Source organism: Podarcis tiliguerta, assembly GCF_965153285.1.
Source record: "Podarcis tiliguerta genome assembly, chromosome: 18".
Classification (NCBI taxonomy): domain Eukaryota; kingdom Metazoa; phylum Chordata; class Lepidosauria; order Squamata; family Lacertidae; genus Podarcis; species Podarcis tiliguerta.
In genome coordinates this window covers 5,835,494-5,860,483 of record NC_139551.1, presented here as the reverse complement: position 1 = coordinate 5,860,483, position 24,990 = coordinate 5,835,494, and the positions used below count along the sequence as shown (strand labels likewise).

The 24,990-nt window shown below is 48.6% G+C and overlaps 1 protein-coding gene across 4 annotated transcripts in view; it reads left to right on the top strand.

Annotated features, from left to right (window-relative positions):
- Positions 1-457: 457 nt before the first annotated feature.
- Positions 458-24,990, top strand: part of ACSBG2 (acyl-CoA synthetase bubblegum family member 2) — a gene marked incomplete at its 5' end in the record, with an annotated part of 37,342 nt that continues 12,809 nt past the window's right edge. The window contains 9 exons of one of the 4 annotated variants that reach the window (XM_083421502.1): positions 458-606; positions 10,824-10,894; positions 13,708-13,943; positions 14,689-14,777; positions 17,876-17,996; positions 20,135-20,215; positions 21,113-21,262; positions 22,900-23,076; positions 24,047-24,228. In XM_083421502.1, coding sequence (XP_083277628.1) covers positions 458-606; positions 10,824-10,894; positions 13,708-13,943; positions 14,689-14,777; positions 17,876-17,996; positions 20,135-20,215; positions 21,113-21,262; positions 22,900-23,076; positions 24,047-24,228 — 1,256 coding nt within the window. Of the gene's footprint in view, positions 607-8,016; positions 8,283-10,823; positions 10,895-13,707; positions 13,944-14,688; positions 14,778-17,875; positions 17,997-20,134; positions 20,216-21,112; positions 21,263-22,899; positions 23,077-24,046; positions 24,229-24,990 lie in introns of those variants that run through there. The other 3 variants (XM_083421503.1, XM_083421505.1, XM_083421504.1) reach the window with 3 other exon arrangements.

Genomic DNA, 24,990 nt, shown 5'->3' with positions numbered 1-24,990 from the left:
GCGGCAAGGCGCATGTGGAAGCCAGTTTCTGCCATCTCTCCCTGGTGGGGCACCGTTGCAGTTCCACAAGTAAAGGTAAAGGGACCCCTGACCATTAGGTCCAGTCGTGGCCGACTCTGGGGTTGCGGCGCTCATCTCGCTTTATTGGCCGAGGGAGCCGGCGTACAGCTTCCGGGTCCTGTGGCCAGCAGGACTAAGCTGCTTCTGGCGAACCAGAGCAGCGCACGGAAACACCGTTTACCTTCCCGCTGGAGTGGTACCTATGTATCTACTTGCACTTTGACGTGCTTTCGAACTGCTAGGTGGGCAGGAGCAGGGACCGAGCGACAGGAGCTCACCCTGTCATTGCGGGGATTTGAACTGCCTACCTTCTGATTGGCCAGTCCTAGGCTCTGTGGTTTAACCCACAGCGCCACCCGCGTCCCTTGCAGTTCCACAAGAGTCCTCCTTAATCTAAATGGGTGACTTTCCTTACAGGGAGGTGCTGTGCAAGATGGCAGCTCAAGTGGCGATGGCGAATGGCTCTCTTGGGGTCTCCATGCAGTCTCCTGTCCAACAGCCCTGCAGGGTGTCCATCGATGATATCTGTGTGGCCACTTCCCCCAGGTTGGTTAACCCTTTCTCTCCCTTGCGTGTCTGTGCATGCAAGTTTTGTTTTGTTTTGTTTGTTGAGTTTTATATTATTGTTGTAGTTTAGTCATGTCCGACTCTTCATGACCCCCTGGACCAGAGCACGCCAGGCCCTCCTGTCTTCCACTGCCTCCGCAGTTTGGTCAAACTCATGCTGGTAGCTTCGAAGACACTATCCAACCATCTCGTCCTCTCTCATCCCCTTCTCCTTGTGCCCTCCATCTTTCCCAACATCAGGGTCTTTTCCAGGGAGTCTTCTCTTCTCATGAGGTGGCCAAAGTCTTGGAGTCTCAGCTTCACGATCTGTCCTTCCAGTGAGCTCTCAGGGCTGATTTCCTTTAGAATGGATAGGTTTGATCTTCTTGCAGTCCATGGGACTCTCAAGAGTCTCCTCCAGCACCAGAATTCAAAAGCGTCAATTCTTCAGAGATCAGCCTTCTTTATGGTCCAGCTCTCACTTCCATACATCACTACTGGGAAAACCATAGCTTTAACTATACGGACCTTTGTTGGCAAGGTGATGTCTCTGCTTTTTAAGATGCTGTCCAGGTTTGTCATTGCTTTTCTCCCAAGAAGCAGGCGTCTCTTAATTTCGTGGCTTCTCTCACCATCTGCAGTGATCATGGAGCCCAAGAAAGTAAAATCTCTCACTGCCTCCATTTCTTCTTCAATTTGCCAGGAGGTGATGGGACCAGTGGCCATGAGTTTTATATACCTGGAGGTATATATGATTCCCCTCTATAAGTTTGCAGCATCTCCTCACACGCTGGTGTTTCTGCCGAATCAATCCAAAGGTCTTTTTGCTGCTGGCAGCTGCCATCTTCTCTCAGTTCTGATGAAATCAAGTCTAAGCGCCTGCTCAGTAATTTTCCCAGACCGGTTGCATCAAATATTAGCCTTTCCAGGGGAGATTTGGTAAATCAATCAGGAAATACAAATATTTGTTGTTGTTGTTGTTTAGTAGTTCAGTCGTGTCCGACTCTTCGTGACCCCATGGACCAGAGCACGCCAGGCACTCCTGTCTTCCACTGCCTCCCGCAGTTTGGTCAAACTCATGTTTGTAGCTTCGAGAACAGTGTCCAACCATCTCGTCCTCTGTCGTCCCCTTCTCCTTGTGCCCTCCATCTTTCCCAACATCAGGGTCTTTTCCAGGGAGTCCTCTCTTTTCATCAGGTGGCCAAATTCTTGTAGTTCTGCAGCCTGGTCTTGACTTCCATCATGGTGGATTTCCAAATTAAAAGTGCAACACAGCGCCCACATACCGTATTTTTCGCTCTATAAGACGCACCAGACCACAAGACGCACCTAGTTTTTGGAGGAGGAAAACAAGGAAAAAAATATTCTGAATCTCAGAAGCCAGAACAGCAAGAGGGATCGCTGTGCAGTGAAAGCAGCGATCCCTCTTGCTGTTCTGGCTTCTGGGATAGCTGCGCAGCCTGCATTCGCTCCATAAGACGCACACACATTTCCCCTTACTTTTTAGGAGGGAAAAGGTGAGTCTTATGGAGCAAAAAATACGGTAGATTCTAGGGAACCCTCCAAGGTTTTTTAACACCTCTCCAGCAGCTAATGAGATCCTGCTTCTGTCTGATATCAACAAGTTGGAGAATCTTTTATCCTAAAAAACCACCACATTTTAAAAGGGCATAGGATGTAAATTGGATCAACCAAAGTTAAGTTTAAAAGGAACAATTTGCCTGGTGCCTAAAGGTGTGTAATGAAGGCACCAGGCGAACTTCCCTGGGGAGAGCTTTCCAAAGATGGGGAGCCACCACAGAAAAGGCCCCGTTCTCGTGTTGCCACCCTCCGGACCTCTCAAGGAGGAGGCACATGAAGGAGGGCCTCAGAAGGTGATCTCAGGGTCCGGGTAGGTTCATACAGAAAGAGGCGGTCCTTGAGGTATTGTGGTCCATTTAAGGCTTTATAGGTCAGAACCAGCACTTTGAATTGGGCCCGGAAACAAATTCGTAGCCAGTGCAGTCGGACCGGGATCGGTGCAATATGCTGAAACCACCTTGCCGTCCGGTGAGCAACCCGGCCGCTGAATTCTGCACCGACTGAAGTTTCCGAATTGTCTTCCGAGGCAGCCCTACGTGTAACGCATTGCAGTAATCTAACCTTGAGGTTACCAGAGTTTGGCTGCCCTTGAAGGTGATCTAGAGAGGCTTTAGCTATAAACGAACAATTCAGCATGCTTGGTTCTCGTTTTTGAGATGTCTTCCCCCTTGGCTTACGTAGCTCAGGTTTGTGTGATTTTTGGCGCGCACACACCCTCCACGATCACAGTGGAACAGTCTCCTCAGGAGGCTGTGGATTCTTCTTCCCTGGAGATTTTTAAGCAGAGGTTTAGACGGACACCTATCATGGATGCTTTAGCTGAGGAGTTTCTGCATTGCAGGCCGTTGGACTACGCGACCCTCCAAGTCTGTGATTCTATGATCACATTTCTTCTAAGTCCGTAGCGGAATCAGGACAAACTCCCGGTACTCGGATTACTGAAGTTGGGTTTCCAAACGAGGAATCTTAAATATTGTTGTACGTTTGCTGGGTGGGGGTTGCGGTTAGGCTGTACGCCTGAGTGCCTTTTAATTTCCGGAAACAACAATGATCCAATCGCTGGAGCGATCAGACAAGTTAATTGGGAATGGCCTAAGTATGGGTCGTTAAGATAACAAAGGAACTGGCTCTGTGCCAGAAAACAAATGGGCGACCCCGCATCCAATGGCTAGCAGGTGTTTGGAAAAACAAAAGCCAGAGTTGAAGCAGAGAAACCGAGCCATGCCTGATTTTTGGTGGGAATCCCAGCCGTGACTATGGGAGAAACAATACCTTCTTGGGGTGCTAGTGCTGTGAGCACCTCTATCTTAGACCCAGGTTGTATATATGTGTCAAGAAACCATATATACTAAAGACAAGACACTCTCCATTGTGCCTCATTCCCAAAAGGAGACATGGACCCTGGAACCAGTGTTAGCTCCATCTGGTACACAGGCTGAGACCCTCCCTGCCTGCAGACTGTCTCACACATCAGTGACGTAGCGAGGGTTGCTGGTGCCTGGGGCGGGGAAAGGGTTTCGGTCCCCTGATGGACTGGGCAGCTGGGCTGGAGCTGCACGCTGGGGGGCAGGGGCATGTAGCATGCACAACATGGCAGGTGTGGGGGACTCCCTGGTCCTGAATGGGGTAACTGTCCCCCTGAAGGACCAGGAGCGCAGCCTGGGAGTCATTTTGGACTCACAGCTGTCCATGGAGGCGCAGGTCAATTCTGTGTCCAGGGCAGCTGTCTACCAGCTCCATCTGGTACGCAGGATGAGACCCTCCCTGCCCGCAGACCGTCTCGCCAGAGTGGTGCATGCTCTGGTTATCTCCCGCTTGGACTACTGCCATGCACTCTAAGTGGGACTACCTTGGAAGGTGACCCAGAAACTGCAACTAATCCAGAATGTGGCAGCTAGACTGGGGACGGATCCTGAGACCACATAACACCAGTCCTGAAAGACCTACATTGCCTCTCAGGACGTTTCCAAGCACAATTCAGAGTGCTGGTGCTGACCTTTAAAGCCCCAAATGGCCCAGTAGACCTGAAGGAGCGTCTCCACCCCCATCATCCATCCCGGACATTGAGGTCCAGCACTGAGGGCCTTCTGGCGGTTCCCTCCCTGCGATAAGCGAGGTTACCGGGAACCAGGCAGAGGGCCTTCTCGGTGGTGGCGCCCGCCCTGTGGAACGCCCTCCCATCAGATGTCAAGGAAATAAACAACTATCTGACTTTTAGAAGACATCTGAAGCAACCCTGCTTAGGCAAGCTTTTAATGTTTGATGTTATATTGTATTTTTAATATTTTTTTGGGAGCCGCCCAGAGTGGCTGGGGAAGCCCAGCCAGATGGGTGGGGTATGAATTATAAATTACTATTACTATTAGAAACTCATATATCAATTTATTCAATCAATAAACTCATATATATATATGAGCTAGACACCAAATGTCTCCTTAAACCAAGGTTAAAGGTAAAGGGACCCCTGACCATTAGGTCCAGTCGTGGCCGACTCTGGGGTTGCGGCGCTCATCTCGCTTTATTGGCCGAGGGAGCCGGCGTACAGCTTCCTGGTCATGTGGCCAGCAGGACTAAGCCGCTTCTGGCGAACCAGAGCAGCGCACGGAAACGCTGTTTACCTTCCCGCCGGAGTGGTACCTATTTATCTACTTGCACTTTGATGTCCTTTTGAACTGCTAGGTTGGCAGAAGCTGGGACCGAGCAACGGGAGCTCACCCCGTGGCAGGGATTCAAACCACCAACCTTCTGATCGGCAAGTCCTAAGCTTTGTGGTTTAACCCACGGCGCCACCCACGTCCCTTCCAAACCAAGGTTACAGTTGCCAAAAAGGAATGCCTAGTTGCCATTTCTGGGCAAGATGGCTCTAAAGTCTTATTTTTCAAAGGATGGACTGATGGTGATCGATTCTCAGTTAAACGTCTGGCTCATTCAGAGGACAACCTTGAGATTGGTTAAGAGCTTTGAAAACTTAAAGAAGAAAAGTCCCTTGATCGAAGGACATACTGGCCTGTTCCGATCTCTTTTTCTTAATGGTGACACGGTCCATTCATCTTTTTAAGAAGAGAGATTATTCTTTCAATCCCAAGAAGCAAGACTTAACCGCGTTCTTGTGCCGCTAGGGTTCAATCAACGTTTTCCAGGAAGCTTGCGTGCTCTTGGTGTCTGCGCCATCTTGGAAAAAGTTGGCCAGCTTTTCTTCTCTTCAACGCATCATAAATCCGCTCAATTTCTCAATGTTCCCTTCTCTTGAGATCTGAGGGGCTGATGAAGGCAACAAAGGAATCTTGTCCTACTTGAAAACCTTCAGCGACATTTTTGTGGCTTTGAGCTATTTGTGGGACCGGGTCGATTTGTCAGATGACGGTGGAAAGGCACAGAATGGGTGGGTGGGTGGAAATAATGGTTTTACTTCAGAACACAGGAAGGCTGCTTTGTGGAACGTCAAGCCATTTTCCCAAACTTGATTCTCCAGCGCTTTTTTTACATGTATAATTTTTTGATTTTCTGGTTTATACGTTTCACTAATTCTACAATCGTTTTGACATTTCAAAATTGACGTCCTTCCCCCTCTTTCTGCGGTTCCTTAAGTTTATTTTCAATATCTTCTGCATATCCAGGTTACCTTAATTTGCTCCTTTATTCATCTTCTTTAAATATATACTCTTATGAAACTGCAGGCTATTGCAGTGAATCTGCCAATGTTCTCATCTGCTTACAATTTATCTCTAAATACTCAAAAAAAAAAACATTTCCATTCTTTTATAAAAAGTTTACATTGATTTCTTATTCTTCCGGTACGTTTCGCCATTTCTGCATATTCCGTACGTTTTTGTATACATTCTTCCTGGGACTACTGCCGCATTCTGGATTCGTTGTCATTTCCAAGTCACCTTCAAAGGTAGCCCCACGTAGAGTGCATTGCAGTAGTCCAAGCGGGAGATAACCAGAGCATGCACCAATCTGGCCAGGCAGTACGCAGGCAGGGAGGGTCTCATCCTGCGTACCAGATGGAGCTGGTAGACAGCTGCCCTGGATGCAGAATTGACCTGCGCCTCCGTAGACAGCTGTGAGTCCAGAATTACCCCCAGGCTGCGCACCTGGTCCTTCAGGGGCACGGTTACCCCATTCAGGACCAGGGAGTCCCCTCCACCTGCCCACTCCAACCCCCAAAAACAGTACAGTCATACCTCGGGTTACAGATGCTTCAGGTTGCGGTTTTGCAGGTTACGGACCACCAAATTCTGGGCTGCATCAATAGGAGTATAGCATCTAGATCAAGGGAAGTAATAGTGCCACTGTATTCTGCTCTGGTCAGACCTCACCTGGAGTACTGTGTCCAGTTCTGGGCACCACAGTTCAAGAAGGACACTGACAAACTGGAACGTGTCCAGAGGAGGGCAACCAAAATGCTCAAAGGCCTGGAAACGATGCCTTCTGAGGAACGGCTAAGGGAGCTGGGCATGTTTAGCCTGGAGACGAGGAGGTTAAGGGGTGATATGATAGCCATGTTGAAATATATCAAAGGATGTCACATAGAGGAGGGAGAAAGGTTGTTTTCTGCTGCTCCAGAGAAGCGGACACGGAGCAATGGATCCAAACTACAAGAAAGAAAATTCCACCTAAACATTAGGAAGAACTTCCTGACAGTAAGAGCTGTTTGACAGTGGAATTTGCTGCCAAGGAGTGTGGTGGAGTCTCCTTCTTTGGAGGTCTTTAAGCAGAGGCTTGACAACCATATGTCAGGAGTGCTCTGATGGTGTTTCCTGCTTGGCAGGGGGTTGGACTCGATGGCCCTTGTGGTCTCTTCCAGCTCTATGATTCTATGATTCTAAAACCCGGAAGTACTGGAAAAGGTTACTTCTGGGTTTTGGCTTCGGCAGAAGCACTAAATCATGCTTTGCACATGCGCAGAAGAACCGAATCGCAACCCATGCGTGTGCATCATGTTCACAACTCAAGCATCCGCTATACTTCAGTCTTGACCAGGGGTAGGCAACCTAAGGCCTGGGGGCCAGATCCGGCCCATTCGCCTTCTGAATCCGGCCCGCAGACGGTCTGGGAATCAGCGTGTTTTTACAAGAGTAGAATTTCATTTAAAATGCATCTCTGGGTTATTTGTGGGGCATAGGAATTTGTTCATTTCCCCCACCCCCAAAATATAGTCTGGGCCCCCACGTGGTCTGAGGGACGGTGGACCGGCACAGGGCTGAAAAGGTTGCTGGCCCCTGGTCTTGACAGGATTCAACCTCAATCTGTTAGCCACCATCCATCCCCCAACCACCTTCAGACACTCGCACAACGTGGGTCTTGAACCCTCGCCCCGGACAGAGGGTGGCTCTGTTAAGTTGTGGGTGAACATATCAGAGACGACAAGCGATTCTTCAACAGCTCTTGTTTATTCATAGGCCAGGACAGAACTGAACTGAAGGGTTCAGCCAGCCTGCTTATATAGAGCTCCAGTACAACGTAACTGTAACAATTTTCTAAAACTATCCAATCACTGAACGTCGCTTTCAATCCCTTATTTGCATAACTATCTACAGTATCCCCCTGCTGGCCCAGGGTGAGAACTTCAGTACATAACAGGCTTGTGCTTTACCGACGTGAGCTATGTCAGGACACGACTACCTTACGTTTTCTGGTATCTTCTCTCCGGCGATGAATGCTCCCGTTTCGCCGATCGGTCCCTGCTCTCGAATGCGTCGCCTTGCGGCTTCGGACCACGCCGCTAGGTCGCCTTTGCCGCAGGACCCGCGAAGTCTGGAATGCTGGGACGCGCATGTAGTTTGTGGCGGCGACATCACAAGCGCGGCGTTCTAGAAGGAGGGGGGGGGTCTCCCCTTTGGCCTCCAGTGGCAGGAAGACCTCTGCCGGAGAAACACCCTGGGGGTAGCGGGCAGGGGGAGGGGACAAGTTTTGCAAAGGCCGGTGCCGGGACAGAACAGAGGGAGGAAATATCCCTGCGGCACTTGTTCCCTCCCCGTAGCCTGAAAGAGAAAAAATTAAAATGCCACATTGACATGGGAAGAAGGCGCTTGAAGGCAGAACATCGCCCAGCTTCCATTTTGGAGACTCGGGAGCAGCGAAGAGGCAGGGTACGTCTGTGGCTAAACACCGGGGTGCTCAGTCTCTCTCTGTCTCCCCCCGCCCCGGTTTCTTTTGCTTGCACAGTTTGAGGCATCATTGTCTGTGCAAGATGCTTTTCTTTTGCAACACGTGCGCCTCAGGTCATGCAAAAGGGGTGGCTTTGCAAAACCTGAGCTGCGTGGCGGCCATTCGCTGTAGCTTTGCAATGTATGCAAATGATGTTTTATTGTGTTTTTAATGATGGTCTATTGTGTGTTTAGGGGACGCAGGTGGCGCTGTGGGTTAAACCACAAAGCCTAGGGCCTTGTGATGAAGAGCGGTAGTCTCGTAATCTGGGGAACCGGGTTCGCGTCTCCGCTCCTCCACATGCAGCTGCTGGGTGACCTTGGGCCAGTCACACTTCTCTGAAGTCTCTCAGCCCCACTCACCTCACAGAGTGTATGTTGTGGGGGAAGAAGGGAAAGGAGAATGTTAGCCGCTTTGAGACTCCTGAAGGGGAGTGAAAGGCGGGGTATCAAATCCAAACTCTTGTTCTTCTTGCCGATCAGAAGGTTGGCGGTTTGAATCCCCGCAATGACGGGGTGAGCTCCCGTTGCTCGGTCCCTGCTCCTGCCTACCTAGCAGTTCGAAAGCACGTCGAAGTGCACGTAGATAAATAGGTACTGCACTGGCGGGAAGGTAAATGGCATTTCTGTGTGCTGCTCTGGTTTGCCAGAAGCGGCTTAGTCATGCTGGCCACATGACCTGGAAGCTGGACGCCGGCTCCCTCGGCCAATAAAGCGAGATGAGCGCCACAACCCCAGAGTCGGCCACGACTGGACCTAATTGTCAGGGATCCCTTTACCTTTACTAATAACCTGTTGGAAGCCGCCCAGAGTGGCTGGGGAGGCCTAGCCAGATAAAATAATATTTTTATTTTTATTTTATTTTTATTATTTATTTAATCTACTTATTTATTTAATTTACCTGGAGGAGCGTCTCCACCTCCATCGTTCTGCCCGGACACTGAGGTCCAGCTCCAAGGGCCTTCTGGCGGTTCCCTCACTGCGAGAGGCCAAGTTACTAGGCAGAGGGCCTTCTCGGTAGTGGCGCCCGCCCTGTGGAACGCCCTCCCGCCAGATGTCAAAGAGAACAACAACTACCAGACTTTTAGAAGACATCTGAAGGCAGCCCTGTTTAGGGAAGCTTTTAATGTTTAATAGACTATTGTATTTTAATATTTTGTTGGAAGCCGCCCAGCGGTAGGGTATTAATAATAAATAATAATAATAATAATAATAATAATAATTAATAATTTATTTAGATCCTGCCCTCCCTAGCCGAAGCCCAGCTCAGAGCGGCTAACAACAATAAAATAATACAGCATTCTAAAATCAATTCATTATAAAATCAGTTTAAATCAAATTAATGGCAACCAATAAATTTATTATTATTATTATTATTATTATTTTAATGTTGAAGGCGGTTGGGGGATGCAGCCTCTTGGATGCAGCCTGGCTTTTAAAAAAACCAAACAGTATTAAAGGAAATGTATTGGTTCCTTTGACTTAAAAAAACACACACACCTTATTGAAGATTTGCCAGGCTTGTTTATATTGCTGTTTTGCTTCTAGAAACTAGGTTGTGGATCCTGCTCCCTATCAGTGAATTAGATCAAATCTCTCTGCTTTGCATTTTTTTGCAGAAAGGCACCCTCCGACACAGAGGACAGTGCCTGAAATCCTTCTTCCGCAAAAGATTAAATAGAGTGCCCTGGGGTTGGTTGGGGGGGGGGGATACCATCCGGGGGTTGTGGTGAAAAACAACTTAGAATCATAGAGTTGGAAGAGACCACAAGGACCATCGAGTCCAACCCCCTGCCAAGCAGGAAACACCATCAGAGCACTCCTGACATGGTTGTCAAGCCTCTGCTTAAAGACCTCCAGAGAAGGAGACTCCACCACACTCCCTGGCAGCAAATTCCACTGTCGAGCAGCTCTTACTGTCAGGAAGTTCTTCCTAATGTTTAGGTGGAATCTTCTTTCTTGTTGTTTGGATCCATTGCTCCGTGTCCGCTTGTCTGGAGCAGCAGAAAACAACCTTTCTCCCTCCTCTATGTGACATCCTTTTATATATTTGAACATGGCTATCGTATCACCCCTTAACCTCCTCTTCTCCAGGCTAAACATGCCCAGCTCCCTTAGCCGTTCCTCATAAGGCATCGTTTCCAGGCCTTTGACCATTTTGGTTGCCCTCCTCTGGACACGTTCCAGTTTGTCAGTGTCCTTCTTGAACTGTGGTGCCCAGAACTGGACACAGTACTCCAGGTGAGGTCTGACCAGAGCAGAATACAGTGGCACTATTACTTCCCTTGATCTAGATGTTATACTCCTATTGATGCAGCCCAGAATTGCATTGGCTTTTTTAGCTGCCGCGTCACACTGTTGGCTCATGTCAAGTTTGTGGTCAACCAAGACTCCTAGATCCTTTTCACATGTACTGCTCTCAAGCAGTAATCTGCTTTAGGTCGCATTGCTGCAGTGATCTGTCTTGTTTCGTCCCCTCCGCAGCGTTGAAAACCACCACCCAGAGCCAGCGGAAGAAGCAGATTCGCCGGCGGCAGAGATGTTCCGGTCCAAAGGTAAGCAAACGTTTCTGGTGTGTCTCTTGCATATTTTGAGGGGGGCGTTTGAGACAGTGACGTGGGTGCAGAATTCTGAGAGGGGCACCCCCAGGCACCCCCATAACAGGCTCCCTTATCGAGGCTGCGGGGCTGAGTTCCGGCATCCAGGGGGACATTCAAGCACCATAATAATAATAATAATTTATTATTTATACCCCGCCCATCCGGCTGAGTCTCTCCAGCCACTCTGGGCAGCTCCCAATCAAATGTGAAAAACAGTACAGCATTAAATATTAAAAACTTCCCTGAACAGGGCTGCTTTCAGATGTCTTTTAAAGATAGAATAACTGCTTATTTCCTTCACATCTGAAGGGAGAGTGTTCCACAGGGCGGGTGCCACCACCGAGAAGGCCCTATGCCTGGTTCCCTGTAACCTCACTTCTCGCAATGAGGGAACCGCCAGAAGGCCCTTGGAGCTGAATCTCAGTGTCCGGGCTGAACGATGGGGGTGGAGATGCTCCTTCGGGTATACAGGACCGAGGCCGTTTAGGGCTTTAAAAGTCAGCACCAACACTTTGAATTGTGCTCGGAAACGTCCTGGGAGCCAATGCAGATCTCTCAGGATTGGAGTTATGTGGTCCCAGCAGCTGCTCCCAGTCACCAGTCTACCTGCCACATTCTGGATTAATTGCAGTTTCCAGGTCACCTTCAAAGGTAGCCCCACGTAGAGCGCATTGCAGCAGTCCAAGCGGGAGATAACTAGAGGATGCACCACTCTGGTGAGGCAGTCTGCGGGCAGGGAGGGTCTCATCCTGCATACCAGATGGAGCTGGTAGACAGCCGCCCTGGACACAGAATTAACCTGCGCCTCCATTGACAGCTGTGAGTCCAAAATGACTCCCAGGCTGCGCACCTGGTCCTTCAGGGGGACAGTTACCCCATTCAGGACCAGGGAGTCCCCCACACCCGCCATGTTGTACATGCTACATGCCCCCGCCCCCCAGCGTGCAGCTCCAGCCCAGCTGCCCAGTCCACCAGGGGACCGAAACCCTTTCCCCTCCCCGGGCACCAGCAACCCTCGCTACGTCACTGATGTGTGAGTGAGAGAGAGAGAGAGATCTGAAAGGGCAAATCCTCACACCGTCAGGATTCGCACTGGCGTCCTTGAGGTCCCTGAGCAACAAGACGTTGAAGAAGCCCAACACTTAACCCAGGGGTGGCGGTAGCCCTTTCAGAAGGCGCGTGGGGTCTTTGAGATTTGTCCTGTAATATTTGGGACCGTTGCGAATCAGTGCTCCAGGAACATTTCCAAAATAATGAAACAGGTAATAAGAAGCAACTCCAGAACTAGGCCTGTAAAATGCACGCTCCGTATTTGACCTCCTTTAGTAATGATTCGTTTTGAAACCTTTAAGATAACACCTTGATAGTTTCCTGTTGGTTACGTCGCTTTGCGTAGTATACCTGGTTTCCTCCTGTCATGTTTTATTTCGGAATGTTTCATTTGATCTCTTCCTGTAGGATGCAAACCGCTTTGAGATTTTTTTTTCCACCTAAAAAACAAAGTGGCATAGAAATGAAATTGATAATAATAATAATAATAATAATAATAATACAGGGGTACCTTGGACACGGGTGGCGCTGTGGGTTAAACCACAGAGCCTAGGACTTGCCAATCAGAAGGTTGGCGGTTCGAATCCCCACGACTGGGTGAGCTCCCGTTGCTCGGTCCCTGCTCCTGCCCACCTAGCAGTTCGAAGGCACGTCAAAGTGCAAGTAGATAAATAGGTACCGCTCTGGCGGGAAGGTAAACGGTGTTTCCGTGTGCTGCTCTGGTTCGCCAGAAGCGGCTTAGTCCTGCTGGCCACATGACCCGGAAGCTGTCCCTCGGTCAGTAAAGCGAGATGAGCGCCGCAACCCCAGAGTCGGTCACGACTGGACCTAATAGTCAGGGGTCCCTTTACCTTTACCTTTTTACCTTGGTTCTCAAATGCCTTGGTACTCAACAACTTGGAACCCAAACACTGCAAACCCGGAAGTAAGTGTTCCGGTTTGCAAATGTTTTTCAGAAGCCGAACATGCTCTGCTTTGAGTGTCATGCTGACGTCTGTCTGTTTTTGCTATTTATTTTGCGTTTTTGTTTTTGCAGCGCTCTCTCTTTGTGACTGTGTGGAACCCAGTTCAGCTACTGACTGATTGTGTGGCTGCAGCACATTGTTTATTGCTTTCATTTTAGGGATCAGTGGTCTCGTTAGATAGCAAAATTCATGTCAAATTGCTACTTTAGGGGTTCTTTTTAAAAGTCTGGCACGGATTAATCCGTTTTGCATTCCTTTCTATGGGAAAGCGTGCCTCTGTTTTCGAAGGCTTTGATTTTGGAGCGGACTTCCGGACGGACTACCGTATTTTTCGCTCTATAAGACGCACCAGACCGCAAGACGCACCTAGTTTTTGGAGGAGGAGAACAAGAAAAAATATATTCTGAATTTCAGAAGCCTGAACAACAAGAGGGATCGCTGTGCAGCGAAAGCAGCGATCCCTCTTGCTGTTCTGGCTTCTGGGATAGCTGCGCAGCCTTCATTCGTTCCATAGCACGCCCACACATTTCCCCTTACTTTTTAGGAAGGGAAAAGTGAGTCTTACAGAGCAAAAAATACGGTAAGTTTGAGAACCGAGGTACCACTGTATATAAAAATCCGCAAGTGAGAACAGTTGATGATCCGTTGGCCGGTATTCCTACGATGCCCGTTTTAATGCTTGAAGGACTTATTTAGGCTGCCTGTTTAAGACTTTTTCATGGCCCCTTCTTCTCTCTCCCATGGACCCCCCAGCTCCCCCTTCTGTAGGACTATGGACCTCGAAGAGGGATGGGGAGGTCTTACTGAGGATGGATGAAAGCGGAATTGGGAGTGAGCCCCCCATCACCGTTCACGAACTTCTCCTCAACTCCGTCAGTCAATTCGGCGACTATCCGGCGCTGTCCTCCAAGAAAGACGGCAGGTGGACCAAACTCACCTTCAAGGAGTACTACCAGGAGTGCCGGGCAGCCGCCAAGAGCTTTCTAAAGGTTCGGGGGTTTGTGGGGGCAAGGCATCTCTTTTTTGACCCCCATCTTCTTCCCCTTACCTTCACAGGGACCCTGCGAAGTAGGCCTGGCCAAGAGATAGATAGATACTTGGTCCCCCGGCTTGCCCAACTCTCTGGGAATTCGGGACCGAGAGCTTCCCAGTCTCGGATTTGTTGGGGAAAACATTATAGTCCAAATGTTAACGTTTGATGCGGTTTTAAAAAAACAAAAAACCTTAGACTGAGTTTTAGCACACATGAAAACTTAAAACAAATCCTTATTTCCTGATGAATAGCCTTTGGACTATTGTTGTTGTTGTTGTTTAGTCGTTTTTGTCCTTCTCTCGTAGTTTGTTAGCTTAGCCAGTTCTGCATAGTTCATCTATTTTTCTTCCCATTGTTCCTTTGATGGTATTTCTTCCGTCTTCCAGTATTGTGCAATCAAGAGTCTTGCCGCTGTTGCAACATAAATAATGTCCGTTTTCATTTTGGTAACTCTTGATTTGAGATACCTAACAAAAAGGCTTCAGGCTGTTTAACAAAATTCATTTTAAACATTTTTTTCAATTCATTGTATATCATTTCCCAAGGTTTTTTAATGCGTTTGCATTCCCACCACACATGATAAAATGTTCCTTCCTTTTCCTTACATCTCCAGCAACTGTTATTTTCCTTCCTAAACATCTTTGCCCCCAAAATGGGTGCATTTTGCATTCGTACCCAAGTCTCTCCTCTTTGTGTTGCAGTTGGGCTTGGAACGCTTTCACGGAGTTGGCATCCTGGGATTCAATTCTGCCGAATGGTTCATAGCGGACATCGGAGCGATTCTGGCTGGGTGAGTTTAACCGTTCCGAAAAAGGAAGCGTGACTCTGAACGGGACCGGAACCCACTGACAGTTTCTTTTCTTTTGTTGTAAATTTATTTACAGTGGTACCTCAGGTTACATACACTTCAGGTTACAGACTCCGCTAACCCAGAAATATTACCTTGGGTCAGTGCGGAGCGTGGGGGGTGCAGGGGGGGCCGGCCGCACCGGGCACAACATCTGGGGGTTAGGGTTAGGGGGCGCAAATTACTTGCCTTGCCCCGGGTGCTGACAACCCACGCTACGCCACTGCCTTGGGTTGAAAACTTTGCTTCAGGATGAGAACAGAAATTGTGCAGCGGCGGCAGCAGGAGGCCCCATGAGCTAAAGTGGTGCTTCAGGTTAAGAACAGTTTCAGGTTAAGAACAGACCTCCAGAACGAATTCAGTACTTAACCCGAGGTACCACTGTATTTGGTTTTTCAAATTAAACTATGAAAGTCACGTATCAACATACAATAAAAAAACAAGGTACCATAGAATCTCCAGGGCTTCCCTCTTCCCCTTTGTGGGTCCTGTTGTTAATCACTTCCTCCTGCGTCTTTCGTTGTTGTTGTTTAGTCGTTTAGTCGTGTCCGCCTCTTCGTGACCCCCTCGACCAGAGCACGCCAGGCCCTCCTGTCTTCCACTGCCTCCCGCAGTTTGGTCAAACTCATGCTGGTCGCTTCGAGAACACTGTCCCACCATCTCGTCCTCCGTCGTCCCCTTCTCCTTGTGCCCTCCATCTTTCCCAACATCAGGGTCTTTTCCAGGGAGTCTTCTCTTCTCACGAGGAGGCCAAACTCTTGGAGCCTCAGCTTCAGGATCTGTCCTTCCAGTGAGCACTCAGGGCTGATTTCCTTCAGAATGGAGAGGTTGGATCTTCTTGCAGTCCATGGGACTCTCAAGAGTCTCCTCCAGCACCAGAATTCAAAAGCATCCATTCTTCGGCGATCAGCCTTCTTTATGGTCCAGCTCTCACTTCCATACATCACTACTGGGAAAACCATAGCTTGAAGTATACGGACCTCTTATAATACAATCCAAATCTTTTACATCTCCATGATACCCAAAATTCACCATTAAACCTATTCCAATCCTATGAACGGTTTTAGCTGTTTACAGTGGTTTTTAAGACAGGCACAGGCAAATTCGGCCCTCCAGATGTTTTGGGACTACAACTCCCATCATCCCTAGCTAACTGGACCAGTGGTCAGGGATGATGGGAGTTGTAGTCCCAAAACATCTGGACAACCGAGTTTGCCTATGCCTGGATTATAATCCCCCCCCCCATTCCTTATTAAAGTTTGGGTCTTCCTGATTTCTGATTTGTCCGGTCATTGTTGCCATTTGATGGCATGGTCCCATCAACTTGAGAAACTTGCTCACTTCTAATCCCTTGGCCTGTCGAAGGATGCCCGCTGCCTTAAGATGGGCCACTTGGGATGCGCAACTAAATTTGTAGCATTCCCTTTGGGAAGGCCAGATTTCAGGGCAGTTCACTGAAATAACAAGCCTTGCGCTGAGCCCAGACCACAGTGGTCCCCCTGTCCATCATTGCTGCCTACTCCGACTTGCAGCAGTGCTCTGGGGGTTTCAGAGTAAGGAAGGATCAATGCCTTTTCCAGCCTTACCTGGAGGCATCTGAAATTGAACCTGGCACCTGCGTGCAAAGCAGGAGTCTCCATTTAAATCCTCACAAAGTCTCTATTCTGGTCGCCGAAGAATGGATGCTTTTGAATTATGGTGCTGGAGGAGACTCTTGAGAGTCCCATGGACTGCAAGAAGATCAAAGCTCTCCATTCTGAAGGAAATCAGCCCTGAGTGCTCACTGGAAGGACAGACCCTGAAGCTGAGGCTCCAAGACTTTGGCCACCTCATGAGAAGAGAAGACTCCCTGGAAAAGACCCTGATGTTGGGAAAGATGGAGGGCACAAGGAGAAGGGGACGACGGAGGACGAGATGGTGGGACAGTGTTCTCGAAGCTACCAGCATGAGTCTGACCAAACTGCGGGAGGCAGTGGAAGACAGGAGTGCCTGGCGCTCTGTGGTCCAGGGGGTCACGAAGAGTCGGACACAACTAAACGACAAAACAACAACAACAATTTATGGACCTAATAATATCTAGAGCCATTTGCACATAACAGAATATGTATTTAATCAAAGGAATTGTTGAACTGAAACACAATTAAGAAGTATATTAATAATGAAATACATTTAAGTAGTACATGAATAGTGAAATAATTAAGCTCTAACTTTAAATGATTTTTTATTCGTAACAAACTTAATAATGCAAACGCATTGGCATTTGGCAATAAGAAAAGTTCCTTTAGAAACACAATTTACAAAGACTCATAGTCTAGTCTCAGTCTAGAAACTTGCAATAACATGAAATGATAATTGTTTTTTATCTTACATTTTGGAAACATACATCCAGTTTCCCCCCCTTTACATTTTTGGGGGGCCCTAAGCTATAGCTTGTTTGAAGTAAAGGTAAAGGGACCCCTGACCATTAGGTCCAGTCGCGGACGACTCTGGGGTTGCGGAGCTCATCTTGCTTTATTGGCCGAGGGAGCCGGCGTACAGCTTCCGGGTCCTGTGGCCAGCAGGACTAAGCCGCTTCTGGCAAACCAGAGCAGCGCACGGAAACGCCATTTACCTTCCCGCCGGAGCGGTACCTATTTATCTACTTGCACTTTGACGTGCTTTCGAACTGCTAGGTTGGCAGGAGCAGGGACCGAGCAACGGGAGCTCACCCCGTCACTGGGATTCGAACCACCGACCTTTTGATCGGCAAGTCCTAGGCTCTGTGGTTTAACCCACAGCGCCACCCGCATCCCACATAGCTTGTTTAGCTTATGCGTAAATTCAGCACTGCTTGCAGCACTCCAGAACAACCTCAGAAGGGAGCTTTTGAATTGTGCACCCCCAAAAATGTTCAAAACCGCCTGTTGCTCGTCATTTGGAGGGCTGGGAGGGCTTTGGTCTGTGGCAAAGTTTGCAGCCTGGTTCCTCTGTGTTCAAACCACATCTCAGATGTCTGTTGCTCCCGGATTACAGGATCTCTCTTTTTTTCCCCACACACGCAGAGGTTTTGCTGTTGGCATTTACACAACCAACTCCCCGGAGGCCTGCCAGTACGTCGCAGAGAATTGCGGAGCCAATATCATCGTGGTGGAGAACGACCGGCAACTTCAGAAAATCTTGGAGGTGAGGTGGGGTCGTGGGCTGTAGCTTGGGCATGCTTGGCCTTGCTGCAATCCTGCGGGCATTTGAGTGTTCGGGTATACGCTAGCTTGCGGAATTATACTTTTAGCAGTGGCGTAGCGTGGGGGGTGCAGGGGGGGCCGGCCGCACCGGGCGCAACATCTGGGGGGGGGGGCGCTCGCACTCGCAGCTCTCTGCCCCTACCTGGCTCACTCTCTCTCTCTCTCACTGCAGTGCTGGCTGTGCGAATCCGATCCGAGCCGCCGGGTCGCCGCCCACTGTGGAGGGGAGGGTGCCAGGCGTGCGGTGCGGAGAGAGAGCGAGGGACTATCTGGGGGAGGGACAGTGCAGCGGGGGGGGGTGCAAATTACTTGCCTTGCCCCGGGTGCTGACAACCCACGCTACGCCACTGACTTTTAGGGCTGTAAAGGGGGCGCAAAACCCAGATTCGGTAATCCAGGTTGAAATCAGACTCCTTTTTTTTAAAATAATATTTATTAAAAGTTTAATAATTACAGGAAAAAAGGAAAAAATTTAACAAACAATACCTCAAAAATAAAAAGTAAAACAAAGGGGGGGGGGAACAATACATCAAAACAACAAGAAAAACAAAAACATTTTAAAACACATCCAATATTTCCAAATCTTTACCTTTCATTTCCTTGTTTCATCGATCTCCTCACACCTCCCTTTTTTGTATTCTAGTTCATTTAGCTATTCCAGCAAATCCTTTCCATCTTTCTCAATTTGTTGTTCTATAATTTATCTTAACACAATGTAACTTTAAATTTTCCACTTTGGCCCATTAACAATCAGTTTTTGCTTAATTCTTTATAACATTTCTGCTAAAACCATCTAACTTCATTCCAGCATTCTTCTAACATTCATTAATTTTGCAATATTTCTGTAAATATACTTTGATTTTTTTCCAATCTTCTTCCACCGACTCTTCTCCCTGGTCTCGGATTCTGCCAGTCATTTCCGCCATTTCCATGTAGTCCATCAGCTTCATCTGCCATTCTTCCCGGGTGGGTAGATCTTGTGTCTTCCAATTCTTTGCGATGAGTATTCTTGCTGCTGTTGTGGCATACATAAAAAAAGTTCTGTCCTTCTTTGGCACCAATTGGCCGACCATGCCCAGGAGAAAGGCCTCTGGTTTCTTCAAGAAGGTATATTTAAATACCTTTTTCATTTCATTATAAATCATCTCCCAGAAGTTCTTAATCCTTGGGCACGTCCACCAAAGGTGAAAGAATGTACCTTCAGTCTGATTACATTTCCAGCATTTATTATCGGGCAAGCTTGCAAAAATCTATCATTTGCCCGAAATCAGACTCCTAGGACCCTACTGTGTCAAAAGGAAACTGCGATCACAACATTAAGTTGCATTTGTAGTGGTACCTTGGTTCTTGAACTTAATCTGTTCCGGAAGTCCGTTCCAAAACCAAGGCGCGCTTTCCCATAGAAAGCAATGCAAAACTGATTGATCCGTTCCAGACTTTAGAAAACCACCCCTAAAATTGCAATTTAACATGAATTTTGCTATCTAACGAGACCATTGATCCATAAAATGAAAGCAATAATCAATGTCCTGTATTATAAAATAAATAAGGCAGTATTGTAGATGATAAAAATAAAAATTATTTTTTTTCTTACCTGCGCTGATGATAGTCATGGTTTCGATGGGGGGGCTTTTATCCATTTCCACAGTCGCACAATCATTAGCTGAACTGGGTTCCACACGGTCACAAAAACAAATGAAGCGAAAAAGCCTCAAAAACGCAAAATATCAGAAACAAAACCGCCCAACTTAATCCTTTCCGGAAGTCCGTTTGACTTCCAAAATGTTCAAAAACCAAGGTGCGGCTTCTGATTGCCGCTGGCACCCCAGAAACAATAGCCCACAGCCGCATCGGATGTTCGGCTTCCGAAAAACGTTTGAAAACCGGAACACTTACTTCCTGGTTTTTGGCGTTTGAGAACCAAGGCGTTTGAGAACCAAGGTACCACTGTAGTGTATTAAGCCATCAGAGCACAGGGATTTCCTCGTGGAAATGACTGCAAAGCTGTGGGAGTTAGGGGGCTGGGATGGATGACCTCTGAGGTTCCCCCACTCAGTTCTGTGGTCTTTCTTGCTCTAGGTTAAGAGCCAGCTGCCTCTTGTGAAGGCAATCATCCAGTATGGCGAAGAGCTCAAGGAGAAAAGGCCAAATCTGTACACGGTGAGTGTCTCCTCTTTTCCTTCCATTCCACCTTCTCTAAACCTCCCCTGAATGCTTCATTGAGTTTGAGTTGGAAGGGACCCCAATCCCCTGCGTTGCAGTGATCACAAAAAAGCCAATTTTTGTCAGGTCGTGAATTTAAGCAACGCTTTTAACCTTTCACGGTTGGAATTTGGAAGAAAAAAAAGTGAGGCTTATATTCAGGCCAATATGGTATACTGCCAGGTCAAAAATTAAGAAACCAAGATCATGTTATGGACTTCAAACTGGTATGGGATGATATATCAATATATCACCCAGCCCTCATGGGGTCCTGAGCCGTGTAAGACTTTATGGGGTCAACACCAGCACTTCGGACTGGACCCAGAAACTCGCTGGCAGCCAGTACAGTTCGGCTGGAATTGGTGTTACCTTGTTTAAATCTTGTTTAAATAAATAGAATAAATAGAAATGTAGACCCTACTTAACCAAGTTCTTCTTTTGGTAAAGGAAAGGGGATGGGTAGTGCTGTGGTCTAAACCACCGAGCCTCTTGGGCTTGCCGATCGGAAGGTCGGTGGTTCGAATCTCCACAAGGGAATGAGCTCCCGTTGCTCTGTCCCAGCTCTTGCCAACCTAGCAGATCGAAAGCACACAGGCGCAAGCAGATAAATAGGTACCACTGTGACGGGAAGGTAAACAGCGTTTCTGTGCGCTCTGGTTTCCGTCACGGTGTCCCGTTGCGCCAGAAGCGGTTTAGTCCTGTTGGCCACATGACCCGGAAAGCTGTCTGTGGACAAACACTGGCTCCCTCGGCCTGAAAGTGAGATGAGTGTCGCAACCCCATAGTCGCCTTGGACTGGACTGAACCGTCCAGGAGTCCTTTACCTTTACCCTTGTGTCTCTTTCGTTCATGCAGTGGAGCGAGTTCATGGCGCTTGGGGCCAGCGTCTCAGATGACCAGCTTGACAAAATCATTGCGTCCCAGAAGCCCAACCAATGTTGCACCCTGATCTATACCTCGGGGACGACGGGTCAGCCCAAAGGAGTCATGTTGAGCCACGACAACGTGAGTGAGATTCGCCGCTTTGGGAAGCTTTCAGGAGAGTCGCAGCCCTGGGGATGAAATCTTATCTCTCTCAAACTGGTCTCCCGTATCAGATACCGGCCACTTGAGTTGTGCAAGAAATCGCCATGGGTGAAAAAGGAGGAATGCAGTTATAATTAAGCCCATTTTGAAACTGGGGGCATATGGGTGCCTCTGGTGGGGAAGGGCCACTGTATTCTGCTCTGGTCAGACCTCACCTGGAATACTGTGTCCAGTTCTGGGCACCACAGTTCAAGAAGGACACTGACAAACTGGAACGTGTCCAGAGGAGGGCAACCCAAATGGTCAAAGGCCTGGAAACGATGCCTTATGAGGAACGGCTAAGGGAGCTGGGCATGTTTAGTCTGGAGAAGAGGAGGTTAAGGGGGGATATGATAGCCATGTTCAAATATATAAAAGGATGTCGCATAGAAGAGGGAGAAAGGTTGTTTTCTGCTGCTCCAGAGAAGCGGACATGGAGCAATGGATCCAAACTACAAGAAAGAAGATTCCACCTAAACATTAGGAAGAACTTCCTGACAGTAAGAGCTGTTCGACAGTGGAATTTGCTGCCAAGGAATGTGGTGGAGTCTCCTTCTTTGGAGGTCTTTAAGCAGAGGCTTGACAACCATATGTCAGGCGTGCTCTGATGGTGTTTCCTGCTTGGCAGGGGGTTGGACTCGATGGCCCTTGTGGTCTCTTCCAACTCTATGATTCTATGATTCTAGGGCAAAATAATAATAATAATAATAATAATAATAATAATAATAATAATAATAATAATAATTAATAGTTTGTTTGTACCCCGCCTATCTGGCTGGGTTTCCCCAGCCACTGTGGGCAGCTTCCAACAAGATTAAAAATACATTAAAACATCAGTCATCAAAAGCTTCCCTAAACATGTCTGCCTTCAGATGTCTCCTAAATGTCAGGTAGTTGTTTATCTCTTTGACATCTGATGGGAGGGCGTTCCACAGGCCAGGCACCACCACCGAGAAGGCCCTCTGCCTGGTTCCCTGTAGCTTTGCATCTCACAGTGAGGGAACCTCTCGGCGCTGGACCTCAGCGTCTAGGCAGAACAATGGGGGTGGAGACGCTCCTTCAGGTATACAGGACCGAGGCCGTTTAGGGTTTTAAAGGTCAGCACCTACACTTTGAATTGTGCTCAGAAACGTACTGGGAGCCAATGCAGATCTCTCAGGACCGGTGTTATGTGGTCCCGGCGGCCGCCCCAGTCCCCAGTCTAGCTGCCTCACTCTGGATTAATTGCAGTTTCCGGGTCACCTTCAGTAGTCCAAGCGGGAGATAAACAGAGCATGCACCACTCTGGCCAGACAGTCTGCGGACAGGGAGGGTCTCATCCTGCATACCAGATGGAGCTGGTAGACAGCTGCCCTGGACACAGAATTGACCTGCGCCTCCATGGACAGCTGTGAGTCCAAAATGACTCCCAGGCTGCGCTCCTGGTCCTTCAGGGGCACAGGTATCCAACGCAATATTTTGCTGGAAGGCGCCCGGACTGCCTGGGGAAACCCAGCCAGATGGGCGGGGTATGAATAATAAATAATAATAATAATGTGTGTGTGTTGAGTTGTCGCTGAAGTGTTGTGCCTTTGCAGATCACCTGGACTGCCCGGGCAGGAGGCAACTACGTCGGCTTGAGCAAAGCGACGGAGCGTCAGGAGGTGGTGGTCAGCTACCTGCCTCTCAGCCACGTGGCTGCGCAGATGATTGACATCTGGCTGCCAATCACTTTTGGAGTCCACATCTGCTTTGCGCAACCGGATGCTTTGAAGGTGACATTCGGGAAAATTTAAAAACAAACCCAGAACCCACAGCCCTGCAAGAACACACAGAAGCACTTGAGTGTTTTTTTCCCATTCCTCATGTCATTTTTATTAAATCTCCAAAAAGATTCCCAAAAAATTAATCATCATACACAACTTCTTTTTTAAAACACACACACACAGTTTCTTCTTCTTTTTTAAATAATTTTTTATTGCAGAACAATTTACATAAAACAACAGTTCATCAGTAACAACTGCACACACACTAACAACAAATCTTCTAACTTCACACACACTTTTGACTTCCGAATCATCTTACTGTGCTTTTTACACATTCTTAACCTATACACGAAGGGACGCGGGTGGCGCTGTGGGTTAAACCACAGAGCCTAGGTCTTGCTGATCAGAAGGTCGGCAGTTTGAATCCCTGCGACGGGGTGAGCTCCCGTTGCTCGGTCCCTGCTCCTGCCAACCTAGCAGTTCGAAAGCACCTCAAAGTGCAAGTAGATAAATAGGTACCGCTCCAGTGGGAAGGTAAACGGCGTTTCTGTGCGCTGCTCTGGTTCGCCAGAAGCGGCTTAGTCATGCTGGCCACATGACCCGGAAGCTGTCTGCGGACCAACGCGTTAGCAGTTAACAGGAGCGTTAGCAGCGCACGGAAATGCCGTTTACCTTCCCGCTGGAGTGGGTACCTATTTATCTACTTGCACTTTGACATGCTTTCGAACTGCTAGGATGGCAGGAGCAGGGACCGAGCAACGGGAGCTCACCCCGTCATTGCGGGGATTCGAACCGCTGACCTTCTGATCGGCAAGCCCTAGGCTCTGTGGTTTAACCCACAGCGCCACCCGCGTCCTGTTTACAGCACATACATTTTTACTCATCTAAACTCCAGGTCTCCCCCTGCGGAATGAACCTGGTAACCCTTTCCTCCCACCTGACCTTCGACTCCCTCTCTCGAAATTTTATCTCCCGCCAGGGCACTTTGGTGGAGACCCTGAAGGAAGTGCGGCCCACGGCGTTCCTGGGGGTCCCTCGCGTCTGGGAGAAGATGCAGGAGAGGATGAAAGCCGCCGGGATGAAGTTCTCCGCCCTGAAGAAGCGGATCGCTGCCTGGGCAAAAGTCGTCGGGCTGGAGACCAACCTGAGACGAATCAATGGGTAGGAAGAACGTGGTGGTGGTGTATTGGGTCCTGGGGGTAGAACAGCAGGGACCTAATGTATAAACGTAAAGGGACCCCTGACCATTAGGTCCAGTCGTGGCCGACTCTGGGGTTGCGGCGCTCATCTCGCTTTACTGGCCGAGGGAGCCGGCGTACAGCTTCCGAGTCATGTGTCCAGCAGGACTAAGCCGCTTCTGGCGAACCAGAGCAGCGCACGGAAACGCCGTTTACCTTCCCGCCGGAGTGGTACCTATTTATCTACTTGCACTTTGACGTGCTTTTGAACTACTAGGTTGGCAGGAGCAGGGAGCGAGCAACGGGAGCTCACCCTGTCGTGGGGATTCGAACCACCGACCTTCTAATCGGCAAGTCCTAGGCTCTGTGGTTTAACCCACAGCGCCACCCACGTCCCATGATCTAATGTATAGCGTGCTTTAAATTTCATATCTGTGATCCATAATTTCTCCCAAGCTGCCATTTCAGTATTATGACCTATAGCGTGGTGTAGTGGTTAAGAGCGGTGGACTCGTAATCTGGTGAACCGGGTTCGCTTCCCTGCTCCTCCACCTGCAGCTGCTGGGTGACCTTGGACTAGTCAGACTTCTCTGAAGTCTCTCAGCCTCACTCACCTCACAGAGTGTTTGTTGTGGGGGAGGAAGGGAAAGGAGAATGTTGGCTACTTTGAGACTCCTTAGGGTGAGTATCAAGTCCAAACTTCTCCTCCTCCTCCTCCACGTATCATTGCTGAATGAATGAATGA